Source organism: Scyliorhinus torazame, chromosome 2, assembly GCF_047496885.1.
Source record: "Scyliorhinus torazame isolate Kashiwa2021f chromosome 2, sScyTor2.1, whole genome shotgun sequence".
NCBI lineage: Eukaryota > Metazoa > Chordata > Chondrichthyes > Carcharhiniformes > Scyliorhinidae > Scyliorhinus > Scyliorhinus torazame.
Genome location: NC_092708.1, coordinates 138,173,234 through 138,193,191, shown reverse-complemented (window position 1 = coordinate 138,193,191; position 19,958 = coordinate 138,173,234). Strand labels below are relative to the sequence as shown.

The following is a 19,958-nucleotide window of genomic DNA, read 5'->3' as shown; positions in this document are numbered from 1 at the left end:
ACCTGTGAGCTGCTAATGTAATTTGAGTAATGTGACATCTCTGAGAAAATAAGGAGTTTAGCAACTAACGCTGTTTGAGCTCACTTTGTACTTCCACTTAAAATTTATTTAAATACAGCTTAGATGTAGAATTTGAAGAAGAATTTCCAGATGCTGCACTTGCAGCTACTAAATCTCTTGGTTAAATTGACAGTTGCCTATTGGGCAGAGTTGCTAGGAGAGGGTGAATAATCATGACTTCACCATGTTAACGTGTATTTGTTAAATAACAACCTGTGGAGCTCCATCTTATCTGGATTTCTGTTTTCAAAGGTGACGTGGTTCTACACTGAGACGTCCAATCTGTTTCTCTATTATTTTCGCTGCAGATGTTATTTGCTCTTTTGTTGTTTGTGCGCACAGCACTGCACAGCCATTTACCAAGTATCTGTCCCTCTGCTTAATAGAACTAAAGGGAGGTGATTGTAATGACCCAATTCTGTCTACTTACTTCAGTCCTAATCTTCAAGTAGCTTCAACGAGCATCAAAACTGTGACCAATATCTAAAATTTTCTGATTTATCCCGAGAAGAGGGTCATTAGGAGAGTCTGAAAGATTAAAAGCTTTGTTTTGCAAATATCTCAAAAGAAACCTGTATGGATCTGCAGTTTTAATCCAGTTATTCTCAGTAATTGTGCTTGCTTTACCATCTTCAAAAAAGGTTGACGTTGCAGTACAGCAAAAGCATTCGGATCCTTTATTAAAACCTGATGTTTTCTGTTGAAGGTGCTGTGAAATGCACCTGTTGTTGGGAATTTCACTGACGTGAGTGTTGCTTGAAGTTGGTGAGCTTGAGTCTAACTGTAGCTATTTTATCCCAGAATTTGTACCATGGAATCCTCACCCACAGAGATGAAGGATGTTGACAGCAGCTGTCTCGAGTTCCTCAAACCAGACAATCCTGAGAAAATGTGGATTCGCTTGCAGGGATTGTAAGTATTTTCCTTATAATTCATTTTTGTACTTTCAAGATGAAATGAAATGAAAATCGCTTATTGTCACAAGTAGGCTTCAATGAAGTTACTGTGAAAAGCCCCTAGTCGCCACATTCCGGCGCCTGTTCGGGGAGGCTGGTACGGGAATTGAAGCTGGCCTGCTTGGTCTGCTTTAAAAGCCAGCGATTTAGCCCAGTGTGCTAAACCAGCCCCTCAATGTGCTAAACCAGATGTTGCTACCCCAACATTTTTCAACTTCAGTCGAAAAATACACGCCCCAAGCTCAGGACGTCCCAAAAGATATTATAGCCACGGATGTATTTGTAATGTAGCAATTATCCAGAAAATCTGTTTATATTTATGTTTTTATAACATAATAATGTACCAGGAGTGAAGCAAAATCTATTGGGCGGATTCTCCGCTTGCTGACGCCGATTTCGTAATTGGTGATCGGGGGGAGATTCCCTTTTGACGGCGAAATTCGGGGGTGCCTGTTTGACGCGGGTTTCATATGCTCCGCCCCTTCCAAAAATGCATCATCGCGGTGCGTGCCGCACGCTGTTGGGACGGCCTCAGGATGTTACCTGAAGGGCCTCACCTGATGCTCCACCCCCGATCGGCCAAGTTCACGATGATGCGATTCACTTGTGCTCAGTTTTCGTCAACCTCGTGTGGCGGCTGCGGACTGTGTCCAACGCCGCCACAGTCGGGGGGGGGTGGGGGGTGGGAGCCATGCAGCTGGCTGGGGGGGGGGGGCTTCGCCGAGGGCTGGGGGGGACTGGTGGGAGAGGGGGGGTCCAGGGGGCCACTACCTGGCAGGTTGGATCCGCGCGCTGCCGGCGCCATGTTGTACGGCACGACCGCTGCAGGTCTTCACCGTGCGCATGCGTGACCACGGACTCGGCCATTCTGTTTTTGGCGCGGGAACCAGAAGTTTCACCCGGCGCCGCTGGTAGCCCCACTCCGGTCCCGGAATCAGTGAGTGTTCGGCGCCAAGTTCGGCATCGTAGAACGCCACAGTTCCCATGCCGGCGTCGGCATTTAGCCGCAAAATTGGAGAATCCAGCCCATTGTTCCTTGTTGAGATATAGGGTGCAATTCTCCCAAAAATTGACTCAGGGGCGATTTAGCGACCGCATTGGGCCCATGTTGGATCGGAGCTGGCTGGGTGAAAGCAGGAGAGAGCAGAATCGAGATTCATGCCAGGCATGAACCATTTTGCAACTCACTCCCAATGGCGAGTTCCAAATCACACCCAAAAATGATGAGAACATCATTAACCCTCTTTTGCATAAATTTCAATCTGATTAATGAGATTGAGGTCCATAAGACCATATGACTTGGAGCAGAATTAGGCCACTCGGCCCATCGAGTCTGCTCCGCCATTCAATCATGGTTGATATTTTCTCATCCCCATTCTCCTGTCTTCTCCTCATAACCCCTGATCCCCTTATTAATGAAGAACCTATCTATCTCTGTCATAAAGACTCTCAGTGTTTTAGCCTCCACAGCCTTCTGCGGCAAAGAGTTACACAGATTCACCACCCTCTGGCTGAAGAAATTCCTCCTCATCTCAGTTTTAAAGGATCGTCCCTTTAGTTTGAGATTGTGCCCTCTGCTTCTAGTTTTTCCTACAAGTGGAAACATCCTCTCCACGTCCACTCTATCCAGGCCTCGCAGTATCCTGTAAGTTTCAATAAGATCCCCCCTCACCCTTCTAAACTCCAACGGGTACAGACCCAGAGTTGTCAAACGTTCCTCATACAACAAGTTTTTCATTCCAACGATCATTCTTGTGAACCACCTCTGGACCCTTTCCAAAGCCAGCACATCCTTCCTTAGATACGAGGCCCAAAACTGCTCACAATACTCCAAATGGGGTCTGACCAGAGCCTTATACAGCCTCAGAAGTACATCCCTGGTCTTGTATTCTAGCCCTCTTGACATGAATGCTAATATTGCATTTGCCTTCTTAATTGTCGACTGAACTTGCACATTAACCTTAAGAGAATCGTGAACAAGGACTCCCAAGTCCCTTTCTGCTTCTGATTTCCTAAGCATTTTCCCATTTAGAAAATAGTCTATGCCTAAATTCCTCCTTTCAAAGTGCATAACCTCACACTTTTCCACATTGTATTTCATTTGCCACATCATTGCCCACTCTCCTAGCATGTCCAAATCCTTCTGCAGCTCACTTGCTTCCTCAATACTACCTGTCCCTCTACAGATCTTTGTATCATCTGCAAACTTAGCAATAGTGCCTTCAGTTCATTCTTCCAGAAGTGCTTGTCAAATGCAGTGCTTGGGGATAACCTTTCAGGGGTGTTGGGCTTGGTCGTGGGGCACGTCTCCCCTGGGCCGGGGGTGTGAGAGGCTTTTGCAGCCTCCAGCGTTACAGCTAAACACTATTTCAAATGAGGAATTAGCTTTGTTCGTTATGAGAGCACATCACGGTTCTTGACTCTTCGGTGCTTCCTCGAGGGCACATGTGGCATGTCTCAGAGGATGATTAGTGCACTATATGTCTGGCAATCTTTGATGCCTGAACAGTGCGCCTAAACTCTAGGAGCGTCAGAACCATAGAGGCAGCTGCCAAAAATCAAACACTAAAGAGCAGGGCTTCACCACTGATAATCCTCTAATGGCCAAAGGGTAGGTGTGTGATTGGGCGGGGGTGGGTGGGGGACTGCAGCTGAGCAGGCCTCCCTAATGTTCTCATCAGAGGTCGGGGGCCTAGGATCTCCTGATGTGGCCGGGCGTGAGTGTACAGAGCAAGGTTTGCCAGCACAACTGACTCGCTGAGAGAAGGTGGGACAGTCATGATAAGTGTGGGTTTTTTTGGGGGGGATTTGAGGGTACCAGGATGGAAGCCCTAACTGTTGGTCTCTCTCCTTCTACAATACTTTCCAATATGACAATGTTTGCCTCCCCAGGATGCACATCAGTGGTGGAGGCAGCCTGCTGCTTTCTGGGCCCTGTGGCCTTTGATGCTGTTGCAGATGTCCTTTGGTGGACCTGGCGCTGGGGACCCCTGTCCTACTTACCGGTGTCACTGGCGTCGCCATGCCACGCCGTTCCATCCACTGCCCTTGAGAAGCGCCAGTGTCAGAAGGGGCGGGATTTGGAAAAAATGGAGACTGCCGTGGCCTCCTTGGTGGCAAGCCCCGTGTTGGCCTCCAGCGCTGCGTCCTCCCTGACTGTGCCTGCAATGCCCTGGGGGAACTCCATGAGTTGGAGGAGCAGCTGGAGTGAGCTCCAGAGGAGTCATCTGGCATGGCCAGCCCTGGAGACCCCATGCTGTCGACGCCCTCAGCTCTGGTCACGCTCTGCAGTGCCTCCAATGTCCAGCTCTACATGGGACATAGGACATGATGTCAAGGCCCTCAGCCACAGTCATCACAGACTGAACTATGCCTTGGAGACCACTACTCAGGACGCGGGCGTTGTGCTCCAGGTTTTTTACCGTGCTCCCCACCCTAGCAATGTTGGCCTCGGTGCCACCAATGTTGGCAGCATCTCCTCCACATGAAACCTTTGGGACTCCTCCAATCGGCTACGCACTTGCTGGAATGTCACTGACACTCCTCCTGAATCTCATGGCTGTATCCTGTCATCTACATCAGCTCTGGGAGAACCTTGTCCAGAGGCTCGGCATCAGGCTAGGACCCAGCGGTGTCCTGGATCCAGCAGACTTCTGTCTACAGTCTGCCTTGGATGTTCTTGCCTCCACCAGATGTGCATCAGCAACTGTGTAGTGCTCACTAGATTGTGCCCCAGGCGCCTGTCTACTCATGTTGGCCACCGAGTTGCATGTCTCTGCACTGGTGGAAGGTGCGGGTGACAGCTGTGATGCCTTGCCGGTGGTTTCCACGGAGCCCTCCTCCGAGGCGTTCTCTTGGGTGGTGGTGGTGTTGGTGGGGGGACATGATTCTAGATGGCCTGGTCTCATCAGATGGTGATCTTGCGAGACAACCCCCCCCCCCCCCCCCCCACACCCGTCTTGACCATTTCCTGTTTCTTATGGGCTATTTTCTCTGGCTGGGAAAAGGAGAGTGCATTATGAGCCACAAGATTAATGGGTCAGGGGGAGTCTACAGCAGCTGGCATGTGTGGACACTGCACCTGGGGTCATGAAGAGGTTGTGTTGGTGGGTGCCATGGGGTTCTGAATAACAGGTATGAAGATCAGGGATGGGATTCTCCCAGCCCGGGTCCGGGTCGGAGAATCCCCGCGACCGGCGCGAATCGCGTCACGCCGCCCCAACACCAGCACGTGATTCTCCACAGAGCGGAGAATCGGCGGCATTGACGCTGGTCGAGGGCCGCTCTACGCGCCGGCCAGCCGATTTTCGGGCCGGGTTGGGCCGAGTGGCCGTCATGGAAACGGCGAGTCCCGTCGGCATCGTTTTAACCTGCTCTCAGACGGCGGGAACTCAGCGTTGAAGGGTCGGGTGGCAGCCTGTGGGGGGAGGGGGTCCAGCCCCGGGGGAGGGGTGGGGGGGGGGGGGGCGGCCTGGCCTCCGATGTGGCCTGGCCTGCGATCGGGACCCACCGATTGGCGGGCCGGTCTCTCCCTCCTTTCTTCCGTGCCGACGCCTGTACTCCTTCGCCATGTTGGGTCGGGGCCGGCACGGATAAGGGAGACACCGCGTCTACGCGGAAATCGCGCCGGACCCACTGCACATGCGCACATCCCCCGGCGCCCATTCCACGGCTGGATCAGCAGCTGGAGTGGCGTGAACCACTCCAGCGCACTGCTGGCCCCCTGTAGGGGCCAGAATTGCTGATCCTGGGGCTGGGTTGACGCCATCGAGATACAAAGAACAAAGAAATGTACAGCACAGGAACAGGCACTTCGGCCCTCCAAGCCCGTGCCGACCATGCTGCCCGACTAAACTACAATCTTCTACACTCCTGGATCCGTATCCCTCTATTCCCATCCTATTCATGTATTTGTCAAGATGCCCCTTAAATGTCACTATCGTCCCTGCTTCCATCACCTCCTCCGGTAGCGAGTTCCAGGCACCCACTACCCTCTGCGTAAAAAACTTGCCTCGTACATCTACTCTAAATCTTGCCCCTCTCACCTTAAACCTATGCCCCCTAGTAATTGACCCCTCTACCCTGGGGAAAAGCCTCTGACTATCCACCCTGTCTATGCCCCTCATAATTTTGTATACCTCTATCAGGTCCCCCCTCAACCTCCTTCGTTCCAGTGAGAACAAACCGAGTTTATTCAACCGCTCCTCATAGCTAATGCTCTCCATACCAGGCAACATTCTGGTAAATCTCTTCTGCACCCTCTCTAAAGTCTCCACATCCTTCTGGTAGTGTGGCGACCAGAATTGAACACTATACTCCAAGTGTGGCCTAACTAAGGTTCTATACAGCTGCAACATGACTTGCCAATTCTTATACTCAATGCCCCGGCCAATGAAGGCAAGCATGCCGTATGCCTTCTTGACTACCTTCTCCACCTGTGTTGCCCCTTTCAATGACCTGTGGACCTGTACTCCTCGATCTCTTTGACTTTCAATACTCTTGAGGGTTCTACCATTCACTGTATATTCCCTACCTGCAATAGACCTTCCAAAATGCATTACCTCACATTTGTCCGGATTAAACTCCATCTGCCATTTCTCTGCCCAAGTCTCCAAACAATCTAAATCCTGCTGTATCCTCTGACCGTCCTCATCGCTATCCGCAATTCCACCAACCTTTGTGTCGTCTGCAAACCTACTATTCAGACCAGTTACATTTTCCTCCAAATCATTTATATATACTACAAAGAGGAAAGGTCCCAGCACTGATCCCTGTGGAACACCACTGGTCACAACCCTCCAATTAGAAAAGCATCCTTCCATTGCTACTCTCTGCCTTCTATGACCTAGCCAGTTCTGTATCCACCTTGCCAGCTCACCCCTGATCCCGTGTGACTTCACCTTTTGTACTAGTCTACCATGAGGGACCTTGTCAAAGGCCTTACTGAAGTCCATATAGACAACATCCACTGCCCTACCTGCATCAATCATCTTAGTGACCTCCTCGAAAAACTCTATCAAGTTAGTGAGATACGACCTTCCCTTCACAAAACCGTGCTGTCTCTCATTAATACGTCCATTTGCTTCCAAATGGGAGTAGACCCTGTCTCGAAGAATTCTCTCCAGTAATTTCCCTACCACTGAAGTAAGGCTCACCAGCCTGTAGTTCCCGGGATTATCCTTGCTACCCTTCTTAAACAAAGGAACATTGGCTATTCTCCATTCCTCTGGGACATCACCTGAAGACAGTGAGGATCCAAAGATATCTGTGAAGGCCTCAGCAATTTCCTCTCCAGCCTCCTTCAGTATTCTGGGGTAGATCCCATCAGGCCCTGGGGACTTATCTACCTTAATATTTTTTAAGACACCCAACACCTCGTCTTTTTGGATCTCAATGTGACCCAGGCTATCTACACACCCTTCTCCAGACTCAACATCTACCAATTTCTTCTCTTTGGTGAATACTGATGCAAAGTATTAATTTAGTACCTCGCCCATTTCCTCTGGCTCTACACATAGATTCCCTTGCCTATCCTTCAGTGGGCCAACCCTTTCCCTGGCTACCCTCTTGCTTTTTATGTACGTGTAAAAAGCCTTGGAATTTTCCTTAACCCTATTTGCCAATGACTTTTCGTAATCCCTTCTAGCCCTCCTGACTCCTTGCTTAAGTTCCTTCCTACTTTCCTTATATTCCACGCAGGCTTCGTCTGTTCCCAGCCTTTTAGCCCTGACAAATGCCTCCTTTTTCTTTTTGACGAGGCCTGCAATATCTCTCGGTATCCAAGGTTCCCGAAAATTGCCGTATTTATCCTTCTTCCTCACAGGAACATGCCGGTCCTGAATTCCTTTCAACTGACACTTGAAAGCCTCCCACATGTCAGATGTTGATTTGCCCTCAAACATCCGCCCCCAATCTATGTTCTTCAGTTCCCGCCTAATATTGTTATTATTAGCCTTCCCCCAATTTAGCACATTCATCCTAGGACCACTCTTATCCTTGTCCACCAGTACTTTAAAACTTACTGAATTGTGGTCACTGTTACCGAAATGCTCCCCTACTGAAACATCTACCACCTGGCCAGGCTCATTCCCCAATAACAGGTCCAGTACCGCCCCTTCCCTAGTTGGACTGTCTACATATTGTTTTAAGAAGCCCTCCTGGATGCTCCTTGCAAACTCCGCCCCGTCTAAGCCCCTGGCACTAAGTGAGTCCCAGTCAATATTGGGGAAGTTGAAGTCTCCCATCACCACAACCCTGTTGTTTTTACTCTTTTCCAAAATCTGTCTACCTATCTGCTCCTCTAGCTCCCGCTGGCTGTTGGGAGGCCTGTAGTAAACCCCCAACATTGTGACTGCACCCTTCTTATTCCTGATCTCTACCCATATAGCCTCACTGCCCTCTGAGGTGTCCTCCCGCAGTACAGCTGTGATATTCTCCCGAACCAGTAGCGCAACTCCGCCTTCCCTTTTACATCCCCCTCTATCCTGCCTGAAACATCTAAACCCTGGAACATTTAGCTGCCAATCCTGCCCTTCCCTCAACCAGGTAATGGCAACAACATCATAGTTCCAAGTACTAATCCAAGCTCTAAGTTCATCTGCCTTACCCGTAATACTTCTTGCATTAAAACATATGCACTTCAGGCCACCAGACCAGCTGGGTTCAGCAACTTCTCCCTGTCTGCTCTGCCTCAGAGCCCCTCTGTCCCTATTCCCTAGTTCTCCCACAATGCTCTCACCTTCTGACCTATTGCTCCCGTGCCCACCCCCCTGCCATACTAGTTTAAACCCTCCCGTGTGACACTAGCGAACCTCGCGGCCAGGATATTTATGCCTCTCCGGTTTAGATGCAACCCGTCATTCTTGTATAGGTCACACCTGCCCCGGAAGAGCTCCCAGTGGTCCAGATAACGGAAACCCTCCCTCCTAAACCAGCTGTTTAGCCACGTGTTTAGCTGCTCTATCTTCCTATTTCTAGCCTCACTGGCACGCGGCACAGGGAGTAATCCCGAGATTACAACCCTCGAGGTCCTGTCTTTTAACTTTCTAACTAGCTCCCTGAACTCCTGCTGCAGGACCTCATGCCCCTGCCTGCCTATGTCGTTAGTACCAATATGTACAACGACCTCTGCCTGTTTGCCCTCCCCCTTCAGGGTGCCCTCTACCCATTCGGAGACATCCTGGACCCTGGCACCAGGAAGGCAACATACCAACCTGGAGTCTCTTTCACGTCCACCGAAGCGCCTATCTGTTCCCCTGACTATAGAGTCCCCTATGACAATTGCTCTTCTGTGCTTTGACCCCCGCTGCTGAACATCAGAGCCAGCTGTGGTGCCACTGCTCTGGCTGCTGCTGTTTTCCCCTGATAGGCTATCCCCCCTGACAGTATCCAAAGGGGTATACCTGTTCGAGAGGGGGGCAACCACAGGGGATTCCTTCACTAACTGCCTGCCCCTTCTGGTGGTCACCCATTTCTCTGCCTGCACCTTGGGTGTGACCACATTTATATAACTGCTATCTATGACGCTTTCCACCACCTGCATGCTCCTAAGTGCATCCAACTGCTGCTCCAACTGAACCATGCGGTCTGTGTGGAGCTCCAGTTGGGTGCGCTTTCTGCAGATGAAGCCATCCGGGACGCTGGAAGCCTCCCGGACCTGCCACATCTCACAGTCAGAGCACTGTCAGAGCTACACTACAAACCAGCAGACCAGCTTTCAAGGCAGCTGACATATGACATCAATACAGATAACTGCAAACCGCCAGTCCAGATCAGACAGGAAAGATGACATCAAGAATCGCTACCACAAGCATTGAAAAAAAATAGAGTCCAATCAGACAACAAAGTGATTTGACCATTTGAACATCTCCTGATGACTTCTTGGTTCCTTAAGCACAGGGACACTGACGGAGTTCACAAGGAAATGACAACATCAACATCGACACTTCAACAACAAAACAAGAAAGCCACTCGACTATATAAATTCATGAACTTTGGACTCATAAATATTAGTTGGTATTGTATAATCATCACTTTCATCATGACGTGTACATGTCATCACTTATCTACCTATTTTGTTCAATTTTCTTTAACCAAGTACAGAAAATATGTAACGCGAAAAAAGGGGAGATGTGGTGATATGCATCACTGTATATACACAAGGGGTTAATGTAAATACAGTACGAGTAAGCAACCACTAGAGGGAGCACCAGAGATGTCATGACATGCAGACATACAGCCAATGGGTTATTACAACAGGACATAACCAATGGGTAATCAGGACACCCAGAGGTGGCATTACCATAAGGGGGCACTTCACAACCCATATAAAAGGACAGGGCACATATGCTCTGCCTCTTTCCACAGACATCTAGAGAGTACATCAGGGTTGATCAACAGCATCACACCCAGCACGTGGTTTAGAGCAGACTGGTTTAGTTAGACTGAGTTACTACAGTTAGATTAGCAGGAGTGTCGAACTCATTTAAGAACTGTGTTAATAGTCAATAAACATATTGAACTCATTACAAGGTCTGGACCTTCCTTTGTCAAAGCATACATCAAGGAAGCAGCTTATGCTACATGAAGAAGCATAACACAGCACTGGAGATGACAGAAATGAAATCGATGACCTGAAATTTGGAGTATGGAAGGTGAGGTTAAGGAGAACACTTATCATGGCTCTCAGAGGGAGGAGAAGGAGTGAGAGCAGAAATACGAGAAATGGGACAGGCATGGTCGAGGGCCCTGTCAACCAGGGAAATCCTCTCTCCATTACATCTGATCTGAGGATGCCAGCATACACACCAGTAATTGCATTTGTCAATAATGATTTCCCTCCACCATAGTTGACCATACCCTTGGCTGTGTCTATTTTTAAACAATTCATGGAGTTGACAGACTGCACATGATGTAACATTTAATAATAATCACTTATTGTCACAAATAGGCTAAAATGCAGTTACTGTGAAAAGCCCCTAGTCGCCACATTCCAACGCCTGTTCGGGGAGGCCGGTATGGAAATTGAACCCGTGCTGCTGCCTTGTTCTGCAATACAAGCCAACTGTTTAGCCCACTGTACTAAACCCAGCCCATTTCTTGCTGTAAAAATGAGGTATTTCCCCCAAAAAAAACAGGCGCAGGGATCGTGATGTCAGATTAATCTATGCCTGCTCCTTCTGATCCAGGCAGCGTGCTAAACTTTGTGACTCCTGCTGATCTACATGATTTCATTGCTCAGCCAGCGCTAAACACGCTATTGAGTTTATTAAAGCCTGAGCAGTGAAAGCATTGAGAGGTTAGCACAAAGTCAAGTTAACCTGCATCACTTAAAGGCATCAAATAGTAATATTAATCTTTATTATTGTCACAAGTAGGCTTACATTAACACCACAATGAAGTTACTGTGAAAATCCCATAGTCACCACACTCCCGGTGCCTGTTCAGGTACACAGAGGGAGAATTCAGAATGCCCAATTCACCTAATGGTAGCACGGTAGCACAAGTGGATAGCACTGTGGCTTCACAGCGCCAGGGACCCAGGTTCGATTCCCTGCTGGGTCACTGTCTGTGCAGAGTCTGCACCTTCTCCCCATGTGTGCGTGGGTTTCCTCCGGGTGCTCCAGTTTCCTCCCGCAGTCCAAAGACGTGCAGGTTAGGTGGACTGGCCATAATAAATTCCCTTAGTGATCAAAAAGGTTAGGAGGGGTTATTGGGTTATGGGGATAGGGTGGGAGTGAGGGCTTAAGTGGGTCGGTGCAGACTCAATGCGAATGGCCTCTTTCTGTACTGTAAGTTCTATGTTCTAACAAGCACGTCTTTCGGGACTTGTGGGAGGAAACCGGAGCACCCGGAGGAAACCCACGCAGACAAGGGGAGAATGTGCAGACTCCGCACAGACAGTGACCCAAGTAGGAATCAAACCCGGGACCCTGGCGCTGTGAAGCAACAGAGCTAACCATTGTGCTACCATGTCGCCCAGTGGATTTTGAATCGAGCAGGTGCTGGAAGACATTCTGAGAGTGAGGTTCAATTGGGAAGGACACATGAATGGCAGAACATGAAAGAGTGGTCTTCAAGGTTCTCTGACAGAGTAACTGAGACATTTATCTCTCAATTGCAAGGCAATATGATCCGTGACCTCAGACAGCCACGCCTGAGCAAAGAGAAGCAGGCATAGCTACATGTCTCCACCCCAGTGGAGGAATCTATGTTCACCACAAATGCAGTAACCATGCTTGAGGCTATAACCAGGGCGGATCTAAAACCATCGCAGAGAAAGAATGTTCTTTACTAATCCTCTTTCTCGCATCATACACATTTTTACTCACAGAGGTTAGCATCGGAGATGTACTCTGAAGACTCTGGTGTGATATGGCTGCTGTTGAAAGCCTCCACTCCCCCTTGCAACTGGTTCTCCTTGATGTCACCTCTGCTCATTTTCTCTTTCATGGCTCTAGGCAAAGGGACATAAAAACTAGAGCAGACAATGACTGGGAGCAAGTGCTCTGAGCAGACTCCTGTCATACCAGGTACTGCAGACTCTACCTTTACAATTTTTAACAATACAAACCTCCAAACACTTGTTAACTCACTCAATAGAAATTAATCAGCAATCAATCTGTCAGCAGTTGATGGTCCCTTTAAAATAGCTCTGTTGGGGGACTGAATACATGTTTCTTAAAAATTACTTAATCAGAGTTACAAAACTGGAGCTCAGAGTGTGGACAGGGGCAAATCCCTAATCCAGCTCCTTGCCTGCTCCAAAAAACCAATTCAAATTGAATCCAATTCATGGTCCCCACAAGAAAGATATACCAGATCCAGGCATTACACCTGACCTTACGCTCATCTTAGCCAAAAGGCCAGCTGTGTGGCATTAAGAGTCAACACTTCCTGGAGTCAACATTTGATGAAGTGTTGCAGTAAAAATCACTCCGCTGGAGTCCAATCAGTGTTAGATGCTGATTGACAGCATGATCTTCTCACTTTGAATACTTCCCGCACACTTTCCCAGTGCTCACTGGATATTTGAGGATGGCTAAATTCAAAGTGAATGTCACTGAACTTGCAGGAAAACCTGGCCCACATTTCATTATGCAGTTTTGAAATATGAATTTGATGTATTTGAGTATATTTAAAACTATTTCCGTGATTCGTTTCACAATATAAAATAATGAGTCGAGAAAATGAGTTTAATTTATTTGCCAGTAGATGAACTAAAAGAAATCCTTTCAAAATGCAATGCTTTATTTTGACCTCATTCATTCCATGCTCCCAATAATTTGAAACTATAATTGACTTCATTGGAGAAAGTGGTTTGGATTCAATTATTTAAGGAAGAAGAATGATCTTGGGCCAGCACATTTGAAAATGACGAAGCAATTTCATGTCTCTACTAATGAAATAAATTGCCTATCTGTTGGAGCTGGTGATTGAACTGTCTCTTTAAATCATGTTTAATGAAAGAGATTTGAGACTTGAGATTGTTGCAAAAGTTTCATTTTCTTTTCTATCGGAGGAATTAAGATTTTAGGACAAGCAATGATGCTGGGAGATGCAATTCTTGACTGCAAATTGACATCATGTTGGGTGTACGGACTAAAACAAAATCTAAATAATTACTCCACTGCATCTTCTCATGGATGTGCAGCATAGTAGTGTGACACTTTCTAGAGCCAAATCAAAAGGACATCTGCAAATTTTTAGGGTACATTTCAACATGAATATGTTCTAAATTACCATTTAAATAAGAGAAGGAGCAGCTAAACTTCATATTTTGGTTCAATGCCAATGTATGCTTTTGTTAGAGTTTGCTGTTGCACATAATTACATACAATTATTTTAGCAATATTCAATGTTTTGGGATTATACACTTCTGTTTATATCACATCATGCATGATAAAAAAGGTAATTAGACATGAAAATATTACTAATTGTTGGAGGCTGAAAATAGGATGATGCTATTCCTATATTTTGTCCAAGACAAATTAAGTCTAATGTCGCTTTAAAGTTATGATACGCAGATGCGTTTCAAGGTGTCTTATAATGCATTCCATTTGAATCTGTCATTTCTGGGTTTTCTTTTTCTTTTTGTTCATTGGTTTCACTTTCTGTTTGCACAATTAGGCTCTGAATTTGCAGTCGTTGGTGGGGTGGATCGGGGTGGGGTAAACCTACCCCACTCTCAGTATTCCTGGCACCATAATAAATCCTGGGGTCAGGCTACTTGGCACATTTTTGTGGGAAGCCGCTTTGCTTGCAAGCAGATCGAGTCGGCCTATCCGCTGCAACATCAGTAGCTGCGTGGCTCCAGTGAGGTGGTTTAATAATTTGCTACTTGCTTCTTCTAGAAATCATCAGTAGTTCAGGAAGCATTCTGAAGTGAGAAACAGAGTTAACTTCAGATGAAAGGTTATCAATCTGAAAGGTTAACTCTTGGTGCCCCACCCCACCCCCCGCCAACCACTGTGAGTTTTCCAGTGGCAGAGGCAAGCCGCTATTGATCGGCAGGTTGCTCGGGGGCATGGTCGGCAAGCCAAGGAAAAAGGCAAATTTCTTTGGCGGGACTGGAATATCCCACTGCCGCCTAATGGTGAGCCTCCTCTGTTGCTCGAAAACCCATCTTGTGGGAGTCAGAGAATTCCGACCTCTGTTCCTCTCTCCACAGACCCTGCCAGACCTTCCGAGAATCCCCTGCGTTTCTCTGTTTCTATTTCACATTTCCAGCATTCGCCAACTGCTTCTGCTGGTTTCATGTGATTAAAGGGTGAGCTGTGTTTCTGAAAATCAACGTTGAGCTGAGATGCTTCCTATCCTCCAACTCCTGATCTGTGGCAGCGAACATTATGAGCGTGATATAACACAAAAATAAATACTCCAGTTCTGGGTGGGATTAATGGGGTAATTCCTGGTGCTTTTAGCACTCTGAATGGCACTCTTAGTTTTTCGTGCCTCAGTGGGGAATTCCCTATCAAGGCCGCACTTAGTCACATTTCCTGCACTGGGGAGTTCCGCTCATCAGTGCCAGAAGAGATCTGGCGCTCCAATCTCTTGGCCCCGGACCTCTCCAGTGCCCCAACTGACCTGTTCAGATGTTCTCGAGCGGGCAGGGCTCTTCTGGGCCCATCCCTGGTGTGGACAAAATGCCACATGGGGACCTTGGCATTGCAAACCTGGCACCCTGGCAGTGCCACCTGAGCAAGCTGGCAGTGCCAGAGCAGCACCCAAATGGCACTGCCAGGGTGCCCAGATGGCACTTTTAAGGTTCCAGGCTGGCAGTGCCATGGTGCCTGGGTGGCACCAGCAGTGCCAGGGTGCCACCCTGCCCAGATTTCAATCATCCATGAGCCTCTGATCGCTTGGGAGACCCCTCCCTAATGAATTCCATCTGGTCTCCATTTGTGGGGACCAATGCTAAATGGCGCCGTGCTGTGATCTCCATGCTGAGGCCAGTAGATCCCGGGGACCGGTTACATCTGGGGGGGGGGGGGGGGGGGGGGGGCAAACATAAGCGAGCAGTTAAGGTCACTTGAGTGATCAGTCTGCCCACAATGATCTTGTTAGATCTCGTGGGGCATAACGATCATTGGGAATCCTGAAATAGGCCTATTATGGGATCTACCGGCTACGTCCTATCCTGATTTGAAATGAAAATGAAAATCGCTTATTGTCACAAGTAGGCTTCAATGAAGTTACTGTGAAAAGTCCCTAGTCGCCACATTCCGGCGCCTGTTCGGGGACACTGGTACGGGAATTGAACCGTGCTGCTGGCCTGCCTTGGTCTGCTTTCAAAGCCAGCAATTTAGCCCTGTGCTAAACAGCCCCTGAGGGATTTCAGCGGGATGCGGCCGGTAAATCATGCCCAATGGCTTTACACGCAAATATGATGGGATTTCCCAACAAGCTGATAAACGGTGCAAACCTGCCCAAGGTTCTATCCCAAATTCAAATCAAACTGCCCTCCTGCTCGACAGATATTGCACTGAAAATAGCTTCTCCCAGTTTATAGCATTTTGAGATTATAATCTCTGTTTAGTGTGTTACTAATCATTTCATGATATATTTTTATGCTGAAGGGACAGCAACAGCTAATATATCATTTTTATTACAGACAGAAATACAAAAGCACATCACACAGGTAAGGCTATTTATGAGCACTTATTTTAAAACAGTTTGAAGTATGACTTGCGTCCTTTATTTAATGTTTTCATTGCCGGTTTCATTGATGAATCATATTTTTCTAAGAAATCTATGGGTTACATTGCATTTGGAGAAATGTGATTGCTTTGATGTGTATGGTTACATTACAAAGCTGTGCGCTTTGTAGAATGTAATTTGTGAATATATGTGTGAGAGTTTGGCAACAGCACAATTACATTCTTTGGACAATTAATATGCTACTGCATTAGTACAAATTAAAAAAGTGATATTTGTGCATGGTTCAGTTAAAGGCACAGTGAACAGATTCATGTAATCCCATCTGTTACATTCACACTGGGCCTTGATCGGATTCTCTGAGATGGCTGGGATGGGCTCTCCACTGATGGAACTCACCTCATGAAAAGTTATCAATATCTTCGGATCTTGTTGTATGTTTGCGGTGTAAATTGAGAATCCACTTGTTCCTTACAAGTTAATCAACATAAAAGGGGCTGGGGCCAGGAGTGAAAACTTCCTACGTCAGGGGGTTTGAGCATTTCAACCTCTAGGGAAATCCAGAGTAGGGTTGGCAGTGATAACACCGAATGAGGCAACATGTACTATACAGCTGAACAGGTCACGTCTACAGATTCAAACCCCACACAACGAAGGTTGTCCATTTAAAGAAATATATAAATTTTGAACCCCCTGCACTCAGAGGTGGGCCCAGCATCCCCCTACAATAGATTCCGTTCGATTTACTTTCCAGTCTCTCTGCTCTGCCAAATCCCTCGGCAGGCTGCTAGTGGCAGGGTCCTTGCCATTTTCATATGAAACCAATGGCCTCCTGGACTATATGAACACCGGCAGTGTCAGACGCAGATAATCTGAATAAATGCATCTTAATATTTGTGTCGCAGTTTGCAGCTTTATACCATTGTAGCAGATTTATAAGTGAAATCGCAGGTGAGATAATTCATCATAGGTGTGGAAGGGGCAGAGGTACCGGTTAATGATGGGCAGGCTGCTCTTGAGTAGAAGCATAGCATGGTCCCCGTTGAGTTACTTTGTCATTCTAACGTCTTAGACTTAGACAGGGCATGGAAAATGCACAATGGATATGAATCAGTGTGCCTAACAGGCCAATTGGATTTGCCTGCTCAGTTGGGTGATGCTAAGCAAAAAGAATGAATTTTATCCTTCAGCAAACTTTAATTGAGCTACATATAATATCTGAGACAACAACACGAGCGATCTTAGACATTCAGTTGGTGAGCGCATTTGGAGTATTTCTCAGGGACGCTGCTACTGATGACACTGTGATGTTGAGTTCCAGTATGCAACATATCATAAATGTTAGTTTGAAGGTGCTTGGAAACAAAATAGCGATGTGGTGGAACATCCTCTCGGACCTTGTTGCCATGCAGCGGTCTCTGCTTTCAGATCAATGGGCATTGGCGTGGCTTGGAGCTGGCAAGTGACTCTCAAGCCGAACTAGTTCATGGCAGCACTTTCTTGTGGATATGTAAAAAGGTAAGCATGTCAAACGTTTGCTCATTGAGGCTCCACCTGAATGTGCCTCATTGCGAGGAGTGTAGGAGTCTATCTAGCAGTGCCTATAGTCATGTTTCAAGTGAGTAACTGATATCTGTGAGAAGCCAATCAATCAATTTATTGTCATCCTGGAATAACTGGAAGCCTCTAGTTCCCCCCAATCACTCTGAGATATCTTCCGGGACATGATTTGTGCTATATAAATATACATAGGGCGGGATTCTCTGGTCCCCCAGCTGCGGTGTTTCTCGGTGGTGCGCCGTTCACTGGCGGCGGGATTTTATCTTCCCGCTGCTTGTCAGTGGGATTTCCCATTGAAACCACACCACGCCGTTGCAAAACCTGCTGGTGGGGGTGCGCTGCCTGCGGGAAAAGTGAATCCTGACGACTGGAGAATTCCGGCCATTGTCAAATCCTTTTTTCCTGATGAATGTCAGAGGTTGGTGCACAGCGCCTGATTAGCTACTTGGGTGAAAATTAATGATAAATGCTACATTTTCTATAAAATCCTGCCAGGCTCTGTATCGAGTACTGAATTAAATGCAGTTAGCATTTTGAAACAGAGCATCTATGGCTTCATTAATGTCCTGCCTGTGTACATCAATGCAGCCATCTGCAATTTAAATCAATGAACCAGTCTCTATGCTCAAAGTTCACAGCCTGCTTCTTGAGTAAAAGAAATAGGACGGGATTCTCCGGTCCGTCAACTGCGTTTTGTTGCATGGCACGCCCCGGCCAGCAGCGGGATTCTCTGTTCCTACAGCCGGCCAATGGGGTTTCTCATTGTGGCCACCCCACGCCGTCAGGAAACCTGCGGGAGTGGATGCACCGCCGGCGGACCGGAGGATCCCGACAATGGAAAATTCCGCAGATAAGCTCTTAACGCATTGCCACAGAGCCATGTGAAGGACTTACATTCATTTAACCATTTTTATTTTCAACTTTAGGATAAGGGGCGTCATTCTCCGACCCCCCGCCGTGAATCCCGCCCCCGCCGAAGTCTCCGGTACCGGAGATTGGGCAGTGGCGGGAATCGGGCCGCGCCGGTTGGCGGGAACCCCCGCTCAATTCTCCGGCCCGGATGAGCCGAAGTCCCGCCCAGAAATTGCCTGTCCCGCCGGCGTAAATTAAAGCTGGTATTTACCGGCGGGACCAGGCGGCGTGGGCGGGCACCGGGGTCCTGGGGGGGGGGGCGCGGGGCGATCTGACCCCGGGGAGTGCCCCCACGGTGGCCTGGCCCGCGATCGGTGCCCACCGATCCGCGGGCGGGTCTGTGCCGTGGGGGCACTCTTTCCCTTCCGCCTCCGCCACGGTCTCCACCATGGCGGAGGAGGAAGTGACTCTCCCCACTGCGCATGCGCGGGAAACTGTCGGCGGCCGCTGGCGTTCCCGCGCATGCGCCGCATTTCCGCACCAGCTGGCGGGGCAGCAAACGCCACTTCCGCCAGCTGGCGGAGCAACAAACGCCATTTCCGCCAGCTGGCGGGGCGGAAATCCCTCCGCCGTCGGCCTAGCCCCTCAATGTTGGGGCTCGGCCCCCAAAGATGCGGAGCATTCCGCACCTTTGGGCCGGCGTGATGCCCGTCTGATTGGCGCCGTTTTTGGCGCCAGTCGGCGGACATCGTGCCGTTGGGGGAGAATTTCGCCCAATGTTTCTGTAAAAGATATGTGGGGAATTTTTTTAACAACACATTTTAAATTCTACCACAAATGAGTACAAACTAAACTTATTGATAGCTATTTCTTTATGTTTCTCCGATTCCTTTGCTTCTGTTTGCATTCCAATACAAGAGGAAAACCTTTGTGTTTTTGAATAACTTCTGGCCTTGGGTGTCTGTGTGGAGTTTCCACATTCTCCCCGGGGCTAAGTGGGTGCTCCGTTTTCCTCCCACAGTCCAAAGATGTGCAGGTTAGGTGGATTGACCATGGTTAAAAACTGCCCCTTAGTATCGAGGGATGTGCAGATGAGGTGGGGTTACGAAATAGGGTGGGGGAGTGGGCCTAGGTAGTGTGCTCTTGGTAGGATTGGTGCAGACTCGATGGGCCGAATAGCCCCCTTCAGCACTGTGGGGATTCTATTATTTTATGGTTCTATGATCTCAAATAGAGTTTAATATAAAATGTTCACTTTGTGATGGTGTAGAGTTAAAGAAAATAAAGGAAGAACTTTATGCTATGTCCCAAATTGTTTCACAGTCTGTGGAATGCAGTCACTGTTATTATGTAGTGGCCGATTTGTACATATTA

General features: G+C 48.1%; 1 protein-coding gene across 1 annotated transcript in view; it reads left to right on the top strand.

Moving 5' to 3' along the window:
• Nucleotides 1-19,958, top strand: part of pde1a (phosphodiesterase 1A, calmodulin-dependent) — an 851,988-nt gene that overhangs the window by 242,820 nt on the left and 589,210 nt on the right. Inside the window, exons 3-4 of the mRNA XM_072477634.1 lie at nucleotides 862-972; nucleotides 16,129-16,155. Of these exons, the coding sequence (XP_072333735.1) occupies nucleotides 862-972; nucleotides 16,129-16,155 (138 nt within the window). The remainder of the gene's footprint in view (nucleotides 1-861; nucleotides 973-16,128; nucleotides 16,156-19,958) is intronic.